Source organism: Penicillium griseofulvum, assembly GCF_001561935.1.
Source record: "Penicillium griseofulvum strain PG3 chromosome Unknown contig_11, whole genome shotgun sequence".
In the NCBI taxonomy this organism is placed as follows: domain Eukaryota; kingdom Fungi; phylum Ascomycota; class Eurotiomycetes; order Eurotiales; family Aspergillaceae; genus Penicillium; species Penicillium griseofulvum.
This window is the reverse complement of record NW_024467432.1, coordinates 815,384-831,014: the sequence shown is the minus strand read 5'-3', so window position 1 is coordinate 831,014 and position 15,631 is coordinate 815,384. Positions and strand designations below refer to the sequence as shown.

Here is a 15,631-nt window from a genome sequence, read left to right as displayed (position 1 = left end):
TACCCGAATAGGATTGGTTTGGTCTCTTAGCTTTGTATATCTTCTAGCCCTGGAACTTTCCCGTGGAGTTGATCTAATTTGAAAATGAAATGGCTTAGCCATTGTATGTAAAATGCCAGCTATTGTTTCCCTCGCTTTTACGATTCCTTTTCCAAATACAAATTACTGTATGAGATTCTATGATACTTCAAGTGGCGGTGTGCGGTTATTCAATAACTATGTTCTATATCGTCTGCCGTAGCGCTGCCTTGACCGGAAACCGGAGATCGCACACAACTCCCCGGACCACTCCCCTTGCTCCAAGGACCCCAATAGCCCCCCAGGCGTTAATCATCGGGAAAAGCAACCTTGGGGAGATTCATAACATGGCATTATTGTGTTAAATCAGAGTTTCTATATCTATTCCAGTACCTACCTGCAGTCTATAGTGTTACCAGGATGACAACCTGACAAGGCAACCTTGGAACCTTGGAAGCCAAGAGATTAATGCAAACACGCATGTGTCCATCTGAAGAAGGTTCTATATAACTTTTCATAGTCAATTATATTTAGAATTGCCAGGAAAACCTCCATCGTGCACATGTGTATAATATATATATATGGACTATTCTCTTAGAGTACATACATGCATAGATGGGACTACAGACTCAGCATAAGTCCACTAGATAAATAGAGGGACGGTCTCCCTGCGAACAACCTAGAGAAATAGTCTAGATCATCCTTATAAAAGAAAGGACATGCATAATAGATCCGGTTTCAATTCTTTTCATTATTGGGTGTAACGAGCAATTTCCCCATTCAAATATCGTGGGCACCTAGGCATTCCTGATCCAGCAGTAATGAGCGCAACCCAATCCTAAGTCCTTGATCTCCATTATACAGGTCCGTGGCAGCTTTGAAATACTCTAGATCCTCACTTTAGCCGCAATGCCCTTCCCATGGTAGAGAATGACATCCATGTAGTTCCCAATTAGCACTCCAACCTTAGCGATAGCATCCATTTCCAGCGACTGACCGAGTGCCTTGCGCAGGGCGTCGTACCCAACCCCGCCCATGTCGAGATTGACTGGCAAGCGTGGGCTCTTGGATATACCAGGCGGCACTTCAAAGGGATTGTGGTTATTGATTCGGCCAATTGGCTCATTTTTCTCATAGAAAGCTGTTGCGTCGATTGAGGTGATTAGGATATTATTGTCTGTTAGGGGTGAGGAAATAATGAATTCTGCTGTGGAGGACCAAAGGTATAACTAGATTTGTGAGAGTAAGTGTTAGTAAAAAGATGTTTTTCCCTATTTGTTTGGGGACATTGCGCAATTGAAAGGGGCATGTACCGTTGCATCTTGGATAAAACGAGGCTTTTGGTCATCATCATCGCTGCCTGGGGAACTCGGAATAGATATGCGAGGGACAGGAACAGTGATGTTGAGGAGTGATAAAGCTTCGCCCAGGCGTGGTAGAGATGGAATTGTGTTTCGATGGCTTTTGATAGTGATTGTTGTATTGGAGCCTAAGTGAAAGCATCAGTATAACCTACCATTTAAATTCATGCCATCTAGAAGGAACTGACCCGAGATATAGGATGAAAGCAACGCCCGGCCTGCCTCAACGCCATCTACTCCAGCTGCATCCAATGGGCACCAGAAGAAGTCGACGGGAATGAAACTGTTGTTGCCAGGCTCCACGGAGATATTCTGAGCGGTGATGTGGGCTACAGCAGTGTCATTGTAGAGGATGAGAAGGTCAACGAAGGGGACTGTGGCCGAGTAATTCGTCGGGTTGGTAAAGTTTGCCAGCGTAGACACCATCATCGAAGATTCAGTCGTGTTTCCTATCTGTAATGAGACGATGCGTGGTTTGATTTGGTCAAGTGAGTTGCCGATGGAAGCTATCACATGGTCAATGGCCAAAATATTCTTGATTTGTACTAAGATCTTCTAATTCATGAAAACATACTCTTCACGGGTACCTTCCCTTCCGCAGGAATCCCTCGGAGGGCGAAGCGGCCCAAACCAGTTGAGACCTTTGTGTCTACAGTGGCGGCAACCCGCAGTACAACTGGCTCGCTACCGAAAAGCATTGCTTGGACGACCTCCGCCAAAAGACCGTCATCTGTGACCTGTAATGGTGTATCCTTTAATTCAAACTCAACAAGGAGTGCAGAAGACCCATCTTCATCATCCACCATTGTGGAGTTGGCGTCTTGCCAGTGGCTGATGTTCAACATCCCAAACTTCTCTTCCTTGTAGTAGACATCTGCAAGAGCACGAACTTGCGGGACCTCTACTTGGAAATTCATCTCCTCTGGCAAAGCAATGAGAACCTTCACTTGAGCAGACACTGTGGGGTGCGAATCTGGAGAATCTGGCTCCGCAAAAGGGTTAGGAAGCGAGAAATGTGTATCGGACATCGTGAAGTTCTTCACGAGGTTGTCCAACGCATGTCCCGTGAATGGAAGGGGCACAGTTACGCTGCGCAGCAGATCGACGATCCATGCTGGGGTATTGGGTGACACTGCATCGGATCCACGCACGTAGATAGTCGTTTCGAGACCTTGCATAAAGCTTGAAACCAAAAGATCTAGAGGAGACCCCTCCCGTCCCGGGCAGGTAGAGGTCAATTCATCGGGCAGCTGTTGGATGAGACCATCAACGCCAACTGCAGTTGCCTGGCCAGGGTGAACGTCTACTGCGCTTGACTTCGCATTGGCAACTAGGATATAAGGATCCCCGGGTGAACAGTTGGGCACTAGAATGTCGAAGCCGAGGGCAGGGACGGTGAGAGCGACGGGAGAATCAATCAGAGACGAGAGTAAAACATCCACTGCCATCGCACCACTGTTTGCATCATGCACATTTATCTTGAGGATATTGATTTTCGGCAGAGCAGGGAAATCATGTTCTACAAAGGGTCAGCTTAGATGTTCCAGTGCCAAAAACGATCAAATACAATATACCTTCAATGATAATATAATCTGTCAGAACTTGGGTTCCCAAAGCGATCAAGCCTGACTTGAGATGCATGGTCACTTTCCCCTTAACACTAAGGCGGCCCAATCTTCCCTCAATCCAATCAATAGCTATCGCGTGGATTCCTCGAATGTCACCAGCCTCTAGATCAGTGAGGAAGTCGACATGAGTATGATGGCCATTACGGGTGTTCACTTTGATCGATGGCAAAGCTGCGTTTCCGACAAGCACATTCCCATATTCTGGGAGATAGACTTCGACATTCGATGGGCCCGTCTCAACTTCCCTGGCAATCCATGTTGCCAATCGACCAATACCCCGAACCGGTTTATTCTTTACCCGACCCGAATCCATCACGAAGTCGCCTTGAATCCGGGCTCGAACGCCGTCTGGTGTTGTAGAGTCGATTGATACTGCCGTCGGTTTGAAGACAGCGGCTTGCTGCGCATATTCTTTGACTGCCGCCGGGGCAGCAAAAGCAAGTACCAGTATCGTTAAAACACTGAGCGTTAAAATAGCGAGAGATATAACCGTTGGCCATGGTACACGGCTGCGCTTCTTGATGGTGCCATCCTCGGGCGGGTTCCGTGATGCGAGTGAAGGGGATCGCGACAATACTTGCTCGGTCCCGTAGATCAGTTCATCTTCGCGGCGGTGTAATAAAGGTGTTGATTCTGATGACAATTCGTATGATGGCCTAGGCTCGTCGATAGATGTTCTCGCGGTGGACCATTCGGGAGGGCTCGAGTGCCCATCCAGCAGAGGTCGGCTAGCGCCTTCAGCAGCTGTATGATTACCCTGAATTCCACCCGAAGAAGATCGTGATAATCTTTGCTCGCTGCTATAAACTGTCAGGTCATCTTCATCGGGTGAAAGATTTGATGACTCTGTTGATAATTGATGCGATGGCTTGGGCTTGTCGTTGGATGCTCTCTCGGAACCAAACTGCGCCGCCAGCAGAGGCTGGTTTGCCTCGTCAGCCATGGTGGCCCTCGATGTACGGATAAATCACAATGAATTAAAGTCCCTGAAGCTAATAATATGAATTTAAAGCACACTTAGAGAGAGAGAGAGAGAGACAAGATGTAACCTTCCAAGGTTGGAAGTGGCGCTCGATGACGATAAGCCGACGATAACGGACCCATGGAATTGTGGAGAGATCGACACCCTGGCACCTGAATTATTGGGCCGCAAGGCACCAATACCCTCTCATATCCACCAGATTAATTTATTGAGTCACTCTTCTTGATTTTTAGGGCCCCATTCCTTTTTTTCTCTTTCCCACAACACTCCAATTCCTCAACAATAATCCCCCCCTCCAGCTCATCATGGCTAGTGGTCTCACAGCTGCCGCCCGCTATGGTGCCCAAAGTGTAAACCTATTGGCCGGCTCCACCTCACCTTTGCGTCGAACACTCCAGGCTAATGGAATCCGACGATTTGCCCACCAGACACCGACTCTCCCTCCTACCTCTCCTTTCGCTCCTCGTCACCTTCTCTCCATTGCCGACTTAACCCCTACGGAATTCGCTACCCTGGTCCGCAATGCTGCGTCGCACAAGCGTGCCATCAAGTCCGGAGCCATTCCGGAAAGCCTTCTAGGATCCCTCTCCGGAAAGACCGTGGCCATGATGTTCAACAAGCGCAGTACTCGCACCCGAGTATCCACGGAAGCCGCCACCGTCCAGATGGGCGGCCACCCCATGTTCCTCGGAAAGGATGACATCCAGCTCGGTGTCAACGAGTCCCTATACGATACGTCCGTTGTTATTTCCTCCATGGTCTCATGCATTGTTGCCCGTGTCGCAAAGCACGAGGATGTCGCAGGTTTGGCACAGCACTCCACCGTGCCTGTGATCAATGCGCTGTGCGACTCCTTCCACCCGCTCCAGATCATCGCCGACTTCTTGACTATCTACGAAACTTTCCCGTCTCAGGCGCACAAGCTCTCCAGCCTGGGTCTGGAGGGTCTTAAGATCGCTTGGGTTGGCGATGCGAATAATGTTCTGTTCGATTTGGCCATTGGCGCTGCTAAGATGGGTGTGGATGTGGCTGTTGCTACTCCTAAGGGCTACGAGATCCCTGCGGATATGATTGACATCATCAAGCGCGCCGGTGAAGGTGTCCCCAAGGCCGGTAAGCTCACCCAGACCAACGTTCCGGAGGAAGCCGTCAAGGACGCCGACATCCTGGTTACGGATACCTGGGTCTCCATGGGCCAGGAGGAGGAGGCCAAGAAGCGCATGAAGGCCTTTGAGGGCTTCCAGATTACTGCTGATTTGGCTAAGCGTGGTGGCGCTAAGGAGGGCTGGAAGTTCATGCACTGCCTGCCCCGCCACCCGGAGGAAGTGGATGACGAGGTCTTCTACAGCCCTCGCTCTCTCGTCTTCCCGGAAGCCGAAAATCGTTTGTGGGCGGCTATTTCCGCATTGGAGGGCTTCGTTGTGAACAAGGGAAAAATTGTGGAGTAAAAACCGGTTAATTACGGAGTCTTTTTAATATAACATATCCCGAAACCCCCATTGTACTTTTTTCTTGACTTTACCCGGCCAATGACATGGACGATGATTTGATATAGCGGAGTCAGCCACACTTAGGGTTTTCAATTGCCGGCAAGCCAATCAAAAGATGTTCCGACAGTCCTGGGCTTTCGGATGTGGCGTGTTCCACCTGCCAAAGTGGGCCCGATCATCTTTACGTAAGCTAGCTGGGTGCCCCCGGGGCCGGATGTGGCTCCTCCAAAATGACGGGGCCTTCCGATTCCGGGACATGTCTAGGTGACTTTATTCTGTCCTTGTGTAGATCATCCGAACTATTTGAAGTCTTCGACCATATCAAGAAGTATAAACATACTAGGTACCTTATGCACATTCGACCTTGGGATCGCTTCACATTACCGAATCCGGCATCGCTTCAGATGATATAAAACACTGTCAAAAATCCCCAAAGCTGCATATTCCAAAGTGGATTCTGGAGATTTGGAAGATATGAGATGTATTCCATATCAATGTCTGTTGGCACTCGGGGAATCCGAGGTAGAACATCGGAATCATTGCTCACCCCACACTTACTCCGCACTCCGAAAGGCATATCCAAGACGGTGGTCGGGTAATCCATCAGCCCTGGGGGGGGAGCCCGAGCGAATATATATAAAGTTTTCTTTCTTGAAGTCCGAGTATTGATCAACGTTCTCTCAATAATATTCCTGTTTTTAGTGCCTCAATTCTTCTGCATTCCATTATCAATATACCCCACGCTCACGATGGGCTTCGAAGACAAGCGAGTTGCCATCGTTGGCGGCGGCCTAGGAGGCATGTCCTTTCTCAATGCCGCACTGTATGCCGGCCTAAAGAACGTGCAACTATACGAGCAAGCAGCGCAGTTTGGTGAAGTCGGCGCCGGCATAAACATCACCTCGAACGCAAACCGCATCTTGGATGCCTTTGGTCTTCAAGAGAGCATGATGCGCAAGTCCTCACGCAAGCTCCCCAGTTACATGGAATATCACAACTATAAGACTGGAGCCTACATAGGTCACATTGATGAATTCTCGCAGCCCCACGCGCGCCTTCTGCACCGTGCGCACCTACTAGACTCACTGAAGGAGCGTGTGCCCGAGTCAAGCCTGAACTTAGGCAAGCACCTGCTATCCGTTGACCGCAATGCTGCCTCTTGTTCTGCACCGTACACCCTTCATTTCCAGGATGGCAGCACCGCCGAGGCAGACATTGTGATCGGCTGTGATGGTATCAAGTCTAATGTGCGCCGGGATATGGGGCTGGGAGATGACCCCAACTACTCTGGCCAGGTGGTTTACCGTGGATTCGTCGACTATAAGGACTTACCCACCGAGACGGCGCAGCTACTGCGGAAGACTGTTAACTTTCGTGGACCTAGGCGCCATGTCCTAATTTTGCCTATCGGTAACCAGGAGACGGGGACCGACCGTGCTGCCGTGATCGGTTTTATGTCTGAGCCGCTTGAGGCATGGGACTCTGAGAGCTGGATGTCCCGCTCGGATATTGATAGTCTCCAGGAACATGTCCGTGACTGGTGTCCGGAGGTGCAGCATATCATTGCTGGGCTTCGCAAGAGCTCAGAGGACGGCAAGATGCTTAAACAGGCACTCTACGTGCGTGACCCGATCGAAAAGTGGTATGAGATGAAGAGTGGGCAGAAGGATGCTGGTATCATTCTGCTTGGTGACTCGGCGCACTCGACTCTTCCCCATCAAGGTATGTTGCATCCGATCCGGTCCAGTCCTATTGCGGGATGTGTATTAAGAGAGTACCACAGGTCAAGGAACATGCATGGCAATTGAATCCGGAATTGCCCTTGCAACGGTGCTTAGACACTGGAACACAGACGACCTAGAGGCTGCATTCAAGTTCTACCAGGACTTACGCAAGCCCCGCACAGACCAGGTCACAAAGACCAGCTACGAAGCTGGGAAGCTGGCTAGCTCAGACTCTCCCGACCAGATGTCTGACAACTTTAACCCGGATGCATTGACGGAGCGCATGAAATGGATTATGGAGTACAACGTTCTAGAAGACTTGAAGGTCAAGGGTCAGAGATATTTGGACTTTCAAGGTTCACGCCTCTAAGCGGCTATGATATATTACTATACTCGTAGAGATATTTGATAGTAATCTTCCATAGCGGAATGAACTGATTTTTTTTTTAAAATATCCAATTCAATTGCAAAGAATGCTCATCATGCCACAATCACGTCGTCGTATGATTTGATTGTAATGGACTTCCGCGCAATATTGGACAATTATATAGATCCGTCATCTGTAGGTCATTTCATCTCACCCTACGGAGTACTTATATTTAACAATATTCCAAACCCATCTCTAATTATCTCTGTCTATTATATTTCTATCCTCGGGCCTACCTAAATAACTTCAATACAATTGCCGGGGCTCGGCCACTTTCACATGCCAACCGCACGTGCAGCAACTCCGCATTTCCACCATCTCCATCTCTTCTCTGATTCAGCTGGAGGCTTCAGCTAGAAATCCCATCATGGAGGTAAATATCAGATTCCGACCTTGAAGGAACATTAAATGGAGATTTAACGTGGCATATATATATAGTTCACCACCTCGGGAGGCATCCACTCCCGTCGCTCATATCCATCCCTTCAACACATCTCTCTAACACCCTTAAACCCACGATTTCCCATTGACGACGACACAGGTCCAACAGATTACTTTAATCACCGCGACCATGAGACCCCAGCCGGTACCCGCACACCACCAGCATCATCCTATCTATCCAGCGTCTCAGTCCCAAGCACGCCACCGATCCTCTCCCACTCGCGGAGCAACTCGCGAAGCCGCCACCACACGCGTAGCAAAACCTCTACATGGGCAGGGCCCTTAAGCGACATGAACCTGCACAAGCGGGAGCTAAGCCATGCCCTCCACCACGTGCAAGACACGCACAAGAAACATCCCAGCATCTCTCAATCGCAAGGACGACGCCCCCTGCCGGACAACACGCCTAAATCTAAATCCGACGCAGAATGGATGCTCCGTGCAGGCATTGCCCTAGCTTCCTCAACCCGCGAGGAAAAGGGCCAAAGCTGGCTCTCTAAGCGCGAGAGCTCAACAAACCTCACGCCCTTCGATGAGACTTCCACTAACCGCCACCACCGCCGCACCAAATCAGGTGCCTCATGGCGTCACTCTCGCAGCGGCGCATCAACCCCAGGCGGAGCTGGTGCTCTCTCCCGTCGCGCGTCCCGCTCTCGCGCCGGCTCCCGTGTCGGCAGTAGACGCGGTAGTAGAGTCGATCTAACCATGACCGCCCTCCCGGCGGTATCAAGTACCTCAACGACAGGAGAGAATGTATCCACCGGCTCCGGGACGAATACAGGGACCGTGACACGCACGGCGAGTCCCGAAGCACGCGGCCGTAGTCCGCTAGTGCCTGACTTCGTGGACGCGCACCTCCGCGCAGAGATGGCGTCGCTAGAGCATCACGAGCGGGGATTAGATGAGGACTCTTTGTATTGGGATGGGGCTGGCTCGGACGAAGATGAGACTTCGTCTGAATACTCGTATAGCTCTGACGAGATGCCGGATGATTTCGATGAGGCGGATCTGCAGCAGCTGACGCGTGAGCGTGGGTTCGGGCTCGGCTCTTGGATTGATCGGTTGGTGGAGTGGACGCTTTTCGGGGTTGAGGAGTGGCCTGTGGCGCCTGCTGCGGCTGCTTCGCGTATTGGTGAGACGGATACTACTACTACTGTTACATTTGAGGAGCCTGGTTTGGTGGCTGGGCGGGATGACGATATGCTTTCGCTTGGTTCGGTTGGAGATGGGGATTTGTCTGATGGGGATTCTTCTCGTGATGGGGATAGTGCTACTGGCAGCGCTGCTCCTATTGAGAAGCCTGGGAATCAGGGTGGGTGGGAGGATGCTGAGTGGTTGTTCCGTTTGATGAAGCGGGCGTTGGTATGAATTATGAATTGTATTGAGCGATGTTCTTGATTGGGATGGTTGTCTGTAGATATCTTTTTTTATATTTTTTCTCGGTAGTTATTTATTAGTTTTGTCCAGAATAGCTATGAAGCTCGCTATCTATGGCTAAACAGAAGTCCTAAGATAATAAATAGGGTACAGTGAACATATGCTATTAGACTCCACAAAAAAAGCCGCCTGTGGATTTTATGCATTCAGGGAAACAGACTGGGTTCTACATCTTTCTACATGACCAAAAGCTCCGAGAAAATTGATAGGATTCCAATGAAACAAGCTAGCGTGAATAAAAGGCCCTACCAACGGACAACGTATCTAGGATGTGTTGCGCGATATGACAAGATCGGAACGTATGTTGTAGACCAAATTGGATGGCGAGTCTTCCCCTTCTAATAGAGGTTCAAATCTTCACCAACTTCTCCAAAGCCAAAAAGCACAAGAATTGGGCTTGATTTCCCAAGACAGAAGTTGTCGCTCTGACACGCATGATTGAAATATCAGAGAAATAGAATGGCAACAATAAAGATTGATGCCGCGTCCCAAAGAGAAACAGGCAAAGACAACCCAAAACAGCAAAGTAGAAAAAAGACAATTTGACATGAAAGAGATTGTATGCGACACCAGGGCGCCAGTAGATAAGAAAGAGAGAGTATCAGAGTTGGAATGAAGTACACAGATGAAAGGATTTGACAGAAAGGAAAGAGGGAAAGGAAGGTCATGCGAATCAATCCGAATACGACCAATGAGCAAAGGAAGATTGGAAGAAACCCCTTGAAAGGCCCTGAGTTTGAGTTCATTGAAAGATTTGAGAACAAACAAGCTATAATAGCATTCGTCTTTCAAAATTCCAGCCGAAAAAAAGAAGACAGAGAAAAAAACAAGCTGTTAGGTTATCCGCCTTGAGTATTGAGTACTATAACGCCATCTGACCATGTTCTAGGGTCGTGCAGCAAGGTATCGTGATCGTGACATACGTCAAAAAAAAATTGCGCGGTCAAAGGGGTATGGACCGTCGGTCAAGCTCAAATGAGAGCCGGCATGAATGGGGGGAACGTGAGGCCGACACGCAAGAGCGGTTTAAATGTAATGGTCTTTCGTAAGAAAATCGGAGTGGCGTTATTTATCACCAAGGCCCGACCTTGACTGGTGTTCCCAGTCCGTAAGTCCCGGCAAAGAGTTGATCTCGGATGGAGCCCATGTCGCCGTTGGCTCCATGGGATGGTGTATCAGGTCCATTCATCCATCCCAGGCTGAGGCCGAGTTCGTTGACAGCTCCCTGTAGCTTCCCTCCAGAGGTTTGGTTGTGCTTAGCCAGCTTTTGATCCCAACCTCCGTACTGCAGCTGGATGCCGCCGCCTCGTTTTGCCGCTTCCCGGATGACCAGAACCCATGCCTTACACATCTCGTCATAAGCTGAGTCTCGTTCGATGTTGTTCTGTGGCGTGCTCCACCGAGGCAAAGCGTGAATGATATCGGTTGCCCCATCTAGATAGCTCAAGGATGTGGATGCTTGGGATTCGTTTGGAGGAAGAAAGTTGGGGGTGAAGTCACTCAAGGCGTCAAGAAGGTTGGTGAGCGGCTGTCGGACTCGGTTGTAGGCATAGTCTGATTCGGTGTTGCCACCCAATGGGAATGACGACTGGAGGGTGGCCTGATAGTTTCGAAGGACCTGAAGGGTCGAGGAGACATTCGGACGTGGGGATGTATGCACAACCTCTTCGACGAGTTGAGGGTGTCGCTCGCACATGGTCCGTACAACAGTCCGCAAGGCATCTGTATCGAGGGTCTCTAGCAGACGGGGCAGAGGTAGAGGTCGACCTGAAACGTTCGGTCGGGAACGTTTGATGTTGCGGTAATTGTGAGGGAGTTGTCGAGGAGTGAAGGCGGGAGAGTTTGTGGGAGAAGCAGACATGCGTCCATCATGGTCGTTGTCTTCGTCGGCTTTCCGTTTACGGCTGGCATACGACGATGAGGGTGTAGACACTGGCCATGTTGTCAGTATATGAATGCATCAAAGAGAGTATCTCAATCATGACATAGACAAAATCTTTCAAGGGATCTTACTCATACGGGAAGGAGAGAATCGGGGGTTCTCGTAGAAGTGAGGCGGAACAGGAGGTGTAGCCACCAAGCTGTTCATGATGACAGCCAGATGGCGAAGAAGAAATGTGATAAGTCTAAAGGACTCGGATATCCAAAAGAGTGAAAAAGAACAGCAATAAAGCAAGAAAGAAGTTGAAGGGTTTGAAGTGGGGAGAGAAAGGTAGAGAAAGGTAGCGGTGGAGAAAAAGTAGGCGTTGCAGGTGGCAACGCACTCCCTTTACGCAGCTTTGAGGGGATCTGTGCCCTTTAAAGGGGATTTTAACATGAATTACTAGAAATAAAATATGATCTTTATAAAAAGAGAAAAAAGTGAGATGTCTTTCTTTTTGGTTTTATCCACATCTTAAAACAGTCAAATGTGTCAGATTAAACTACTGTTTTCGGGGCTATACGAATACCCGCATCATCTACTCCGGGAGTACGGAGTACTACGTGATATTCTAAAGGAAGGGGAAAAAAAAAAGAAAATTGTGGGTAATCATATTTGGACTCCAGCGATCATAAAATGGATGTCATATCTACAAGTACAGGGACTGGGCAGCAACAATATCACGGCGGACCTTGCCCAGGGCCTCCTCGAACTTGCTCTCCAAGTCTTCGCTGCCCATCACCTTGGCAGCTTGCGCCATCTGTCGCAAACACTCTTCCAACCGGCGGAAGACACGGATCAAGCTACCTTCATAGACATCGGTCATTTTGCTAGGATAGTTAGTAAACTGCTAGAATAATCAGGGGGAGGGAATATGTACCAGATATCTGCAAAAGACTTGCCCTGAGTCCACTCGTAGATCACCTCCATCAACTCCCAGTGGAAGCTCGTAACGTACTCATCCTCATTGATGGCCATCTTAGACTCCTGGGACACCTTGGCAATGATGCGGGCTTGTGATTGGATCTCCTTCAGTGGCTTCGCCAACTCATCCTTAGTCAAAGCAGGGGCCTCCTTGACCTTTTCTTCAAACACGAAACAACTCATGACAGAAGCGATTTGCTCAGCAGTCAGGTTGTTGAAGAAACCATTAAACAGCAACTCACTCAGCATCAGCTCGTCACCTGTACTAATCTCACAAGCGACACGGGCCTTCAACTGAACAACTTCAGCATCGTTGATAAATCCGAAACGACGAAGCACACGCTTGCGACACTTCAGCTCATCGAGCTGCAAGACCGACATGGCTTCAGTGATCTGTTTCTTTATGGCCTTCATCTTTGCAGTCAACTCAACCTTCTCAGCATATTGCTCGTACAATTCAGTCAGCCGGGGCGAATTGTGCAAAGGATTACTCAGGAGGCGAGACTCAAGAACCTCGATTTTCTATTTTATGGTTAGCAGCGTGAATCATGTCTTGGAGCAAATCTCTTGTTACCCGTAGCAGCTTCTTGAAGCTATCATCCTTGATTTGCATGTTCTCAATCGGATCAAGTAACGGAATACCGTCTGGGAAGCGCCTCTTAACTTCATTAACAGACTTCATGACATCGTTCCGAGAGCCAGGAGACGTGATGTCCTTTGGAAGCATGATGCGAATGTGAGAGATTGCTGTGATGCAGCTCAACACAATGGGAACAACCTCACAGCGAGTCGGTTCCCCTTCCTTTGCGGGGTGAACACCCGGAGGAAGATCTTGGAAAGACTTGGTGCCAATGGATGACCCTTCCGATATCTTCAACAAAACATCAACAATGTAAGATTGGTGAGGACTTATTTTCTCGGTGTCGTTATTCGCTTTGCGCTTCTTGTGGTTGATCACCACGCCCCAACCGAAATCAGCACCGCTGTACTTGACGTGGATCAATCGTCCAGGGTGAATATAAGCTAAAGAGTAATTTGGGTGAGTAATAACATGCTGAACATCGTCGGCAAATGCATCCAGTTGCTTCCGTAGGTCGTAGTATTCACGGATGGTCCCCTCATCTGAGATGGCCATATTGACGCGCTTCTCCTCGAGATTCTCGAGTTCTTTCTCTAGGCCTGAAACGCTTCCAGTGTTCTGGAACTGCTTGAAGCATCGCTCGAGCATGTATTCGGGTGAGATGCCCTCCACACGCATCAGATTGAGGATCATGTTGTAGCCAAGATGGAATGCTGAATTAAGTCGATCTTGTTCACCCCGCACGATCTCCTTCGCGACGGCTGGGTCCATCGCCTCTCCGACCATCATAATCACGATACCCCGGTCATCGAGACCTCGACGACCGGCACGGCCAGACATCTGGATGAATTCAGATGGAGTAACCCAGCGCTGGCTAGTTCCATCGAACTTGCGGACACTGGTGAAAACTACAGTCTTCGCAGGCATATTGAGACCAATGGAGAAAGTCTCAGTTGCAAACAGGACTTTGATGAGACCCTCCTGGAACAGAATCTCAATAGTTTCCTTGAGAATTGGCAGTAATCCCGAGTGATGGACACCAATACCTTGTTGCAAAAGCGGAAGGATATTTTGGATCTGTGGCAATTGACGATCCTCTGGAGATAGCATCTCGATGGCGCTTTCGAAAACCTTTGACACCATATTCTTCTCAGAATCATCGTTGAAGGTCAGTTTGCTCATCTGTAAAGCACCTGCTTCACACTCGCGCTTGCTGAAACTGAAGACAATGACGGGGTTGTAGTTCTTAAGCATGATCATCCTAACAATCTTGAAGATATCTGATGGGCCCTGGTTTCCACCCTTGTTGATCTTCTTATCCTTGCCTTTGCCTTTGCGTTTGGCCAAAGCGTCAGCCGGGTCGTCGCCTTTCTTGTCAGCAATTGCGCTCATTGCTTTCTGGAAGTTCTCCTCGCGGAAAACACCCTTTTCATCCACCACGAGATGGATACCCTCTCCACCAGCGGGGAAGAAGTAATTCTGGAGCGGGGTCGGACGATAATTGGTGTAAACAACGTGGCAGGGCTGATTATGCATCTTCACGATCCATTCGGCGAATTGCATAGCGTTCGGGATAGTGGCAGAGAGGAAAACATAGCGGACCTTATCGGGCAACAGAATGATAGTCTCTTCCCAAACAACACCACGATTGATGTCTCGCATATAGTGGATTTCATCGAAGACGACCCACTGAACTTCACGCATGATCTCAGAGCCACGGTACAACATGGAGCGAAGAATCTCTGTGGTCATAACAAGACATGTGGCAGTAGGATTGATGGTCACATCACCAGTCATTAGACCGACATCACCGAACTCAGCAGCAAATTCACGGTACTTCTGATTACTGAGCGCCTTGATAGGACTGGTGTAGATCACTCGCTGGTTTTGTTTCAAGCTTTGCGCAATCGCATATTCTGCCACGACGGTTTTTCCAGCACTCGTATGGGCTGAAACCAGTACACTTTCCTCGCGTTGAATTGAAGACACTGCGACCTGCTGGAAAGGATCAAGTGTGAAGGGCCATGTCTTTGCTGGATCCGCCGGAGGTTTGTGCTGGGAGATGGGCACATAAGGGTAGTTAGGCGGGATTGCGACTTGATGGCGGACTTGATGAGACACCACAACAGCAGAAGTGTCTGTGGCACCCCCGAGTCCTCCAGAGGCAGCGATTTCACGCTCTTGCTCGGTTTCGAAAGAATCGGCGACTACTGGCTCGGGTTCCTGATCCAATCGAGGTCGCTTCGTCTCAGGTTGATCTGGTTCGGACGCAGTCGCGGGGGCTTCGGCATCTGCTGAGTCGGCACCCGTGGCAGATGCATCAGTCATTGCGACATCCTCCTTCTGTTCAGTATGGATATCCACAGCTTTCTTCACATCTCCATTCACCTGTCGTTTTTTATTCTTATCCTTCTTCAAGCGCTTGGTGGCACCCTCTGACGGTTTCACCGCCTGAGGCTGGTCCTCAAAGACATCAAAGAGCTCATCCATCTCCAGCGGTTGGAATTGGTGAATCAACCACAGAAGAAGAATGAGCGGCGTTGGTAACCGGTCTGGACTTTTCTTGGTTGAGAAATTTAAAAGTTCTATCCACATGGGGCAAGCGGTCGGGGATCCCGATAAAATGACGCTAAGCCTTATTTGGAGAGAACCAGTCACGTGATTTATGATCATCCCATTCCGCACCTCGCGACGTTCA

The 15,631-nt window shown here is 49.4% G+C and overlaps 5 protein-coding genes across 5 annotated transcripts; 2 read left to right on the top strand and 3 right to left on the bottom strand.

Annotated features, from left to right (window-relative positions):
- Nucleotides 1-905: 905 nt before the first annotated feature.
- On the bottom strand, nucleotides 906-3,950 carry PGRI_088300 (uncharacterized protein; the record flags this gene model as incomplete). Its single annotated transcript, XM_040796544.1, has 5 exons — nucleotides 906-1,247; nucleotides 1,332-1,507; nucleotides 1,568-1,885; nucleotides 1,954-2,898; nucleotides 2,954-3,950. 5 exons carry the CDS (start codon nucleotides 3,948-3,950, stop codon nucleotides 906-908), a joined length of 2,778 nt encoding a protein of 925 aa, XP_040651082.1.
- Nucleotides 3,951-4,294: 344 nt separating this feature from the next.
- On the top strand, nucleotides 4,295-5,437 carry argB (ornithine carbamoyltransferase; the record flags this gene model as incomplete). The annotated part of the gene is made up of 1 exon (XM_040796543.1): nucleotides 4,295-5,437. One exon carries the CDS (start codon nucleotides 4,295-4,297, stop codon nucleotides 5,435-5,437), a length of 1,143 nt encoding a protein of 380 aa, XP_040651081.1.
- A 791-nt stretch (nucleotides 5,438-6,228) lies between these two features.
- PGRI_088280 (Monooxygenase, FAD-binding) lies at nucleotides 6,229-9,439 on the top strand (the record flags this gene model as incomplete). Its single annotated transcript, XM_040796542.1, has 3 exons — nucleotides 6,229-7,201; nucleotides 7,263-7,535; nucleotides 8,172-9,439. 3 exons carry the CDS (start codon nucleotides 6,229-6,231, stop codon nucleotides 9,437-9,439), a joined length of 2,514 nt encoding a protein of 837 aa, XP_040651080.1.
- Nucleotides 9,440-10,580: 1,141 nt separating this feature from the next.
- Nucleotides 10,581-11,597, bottom strand: PGRI_088270 (cut8/STS1 family protein; the record flags this gene model as incomplete). Its single annotated transcript, XM_040796541.1, has 2 exons — nucleotides 10,581-11,440; nucleotides 11,522-11,597. The coding sequence occupies 2 exons, from the start codon at nucleotides 11,595-11,597 to the stop codon at nucleotides 10,581-10,583; spliced, it is 936 nt and encodes a 311-aa protein (XP_040651079.1).
- Nucleotides 11,598-12,078: 481 nt separating this feature from the next.
- PGRI_088260 (ATP-dependent RNA helicase MTR4) lies at nucleotides 12,079-15,528 on the bottom strand (the record flags this gene model as incomplete). Its single annotated transcript, XM_040796540.1, has 3 exons — nucleotides 12,079-12,259; nucleotides 12,310-12,875; nucleotides 12,928-15,528. 3 exons carry the CDS (start codon nucleotides 15,526-15,528, stop codon nucleotides 12,079-12,081), a joined length of 3,348 nt encoding a protein of 1,115 aa, XP_040651078.1.
- Between the last annotated feature and the right edge of the window lie 103 nt (nucleotides 15,529-15,631).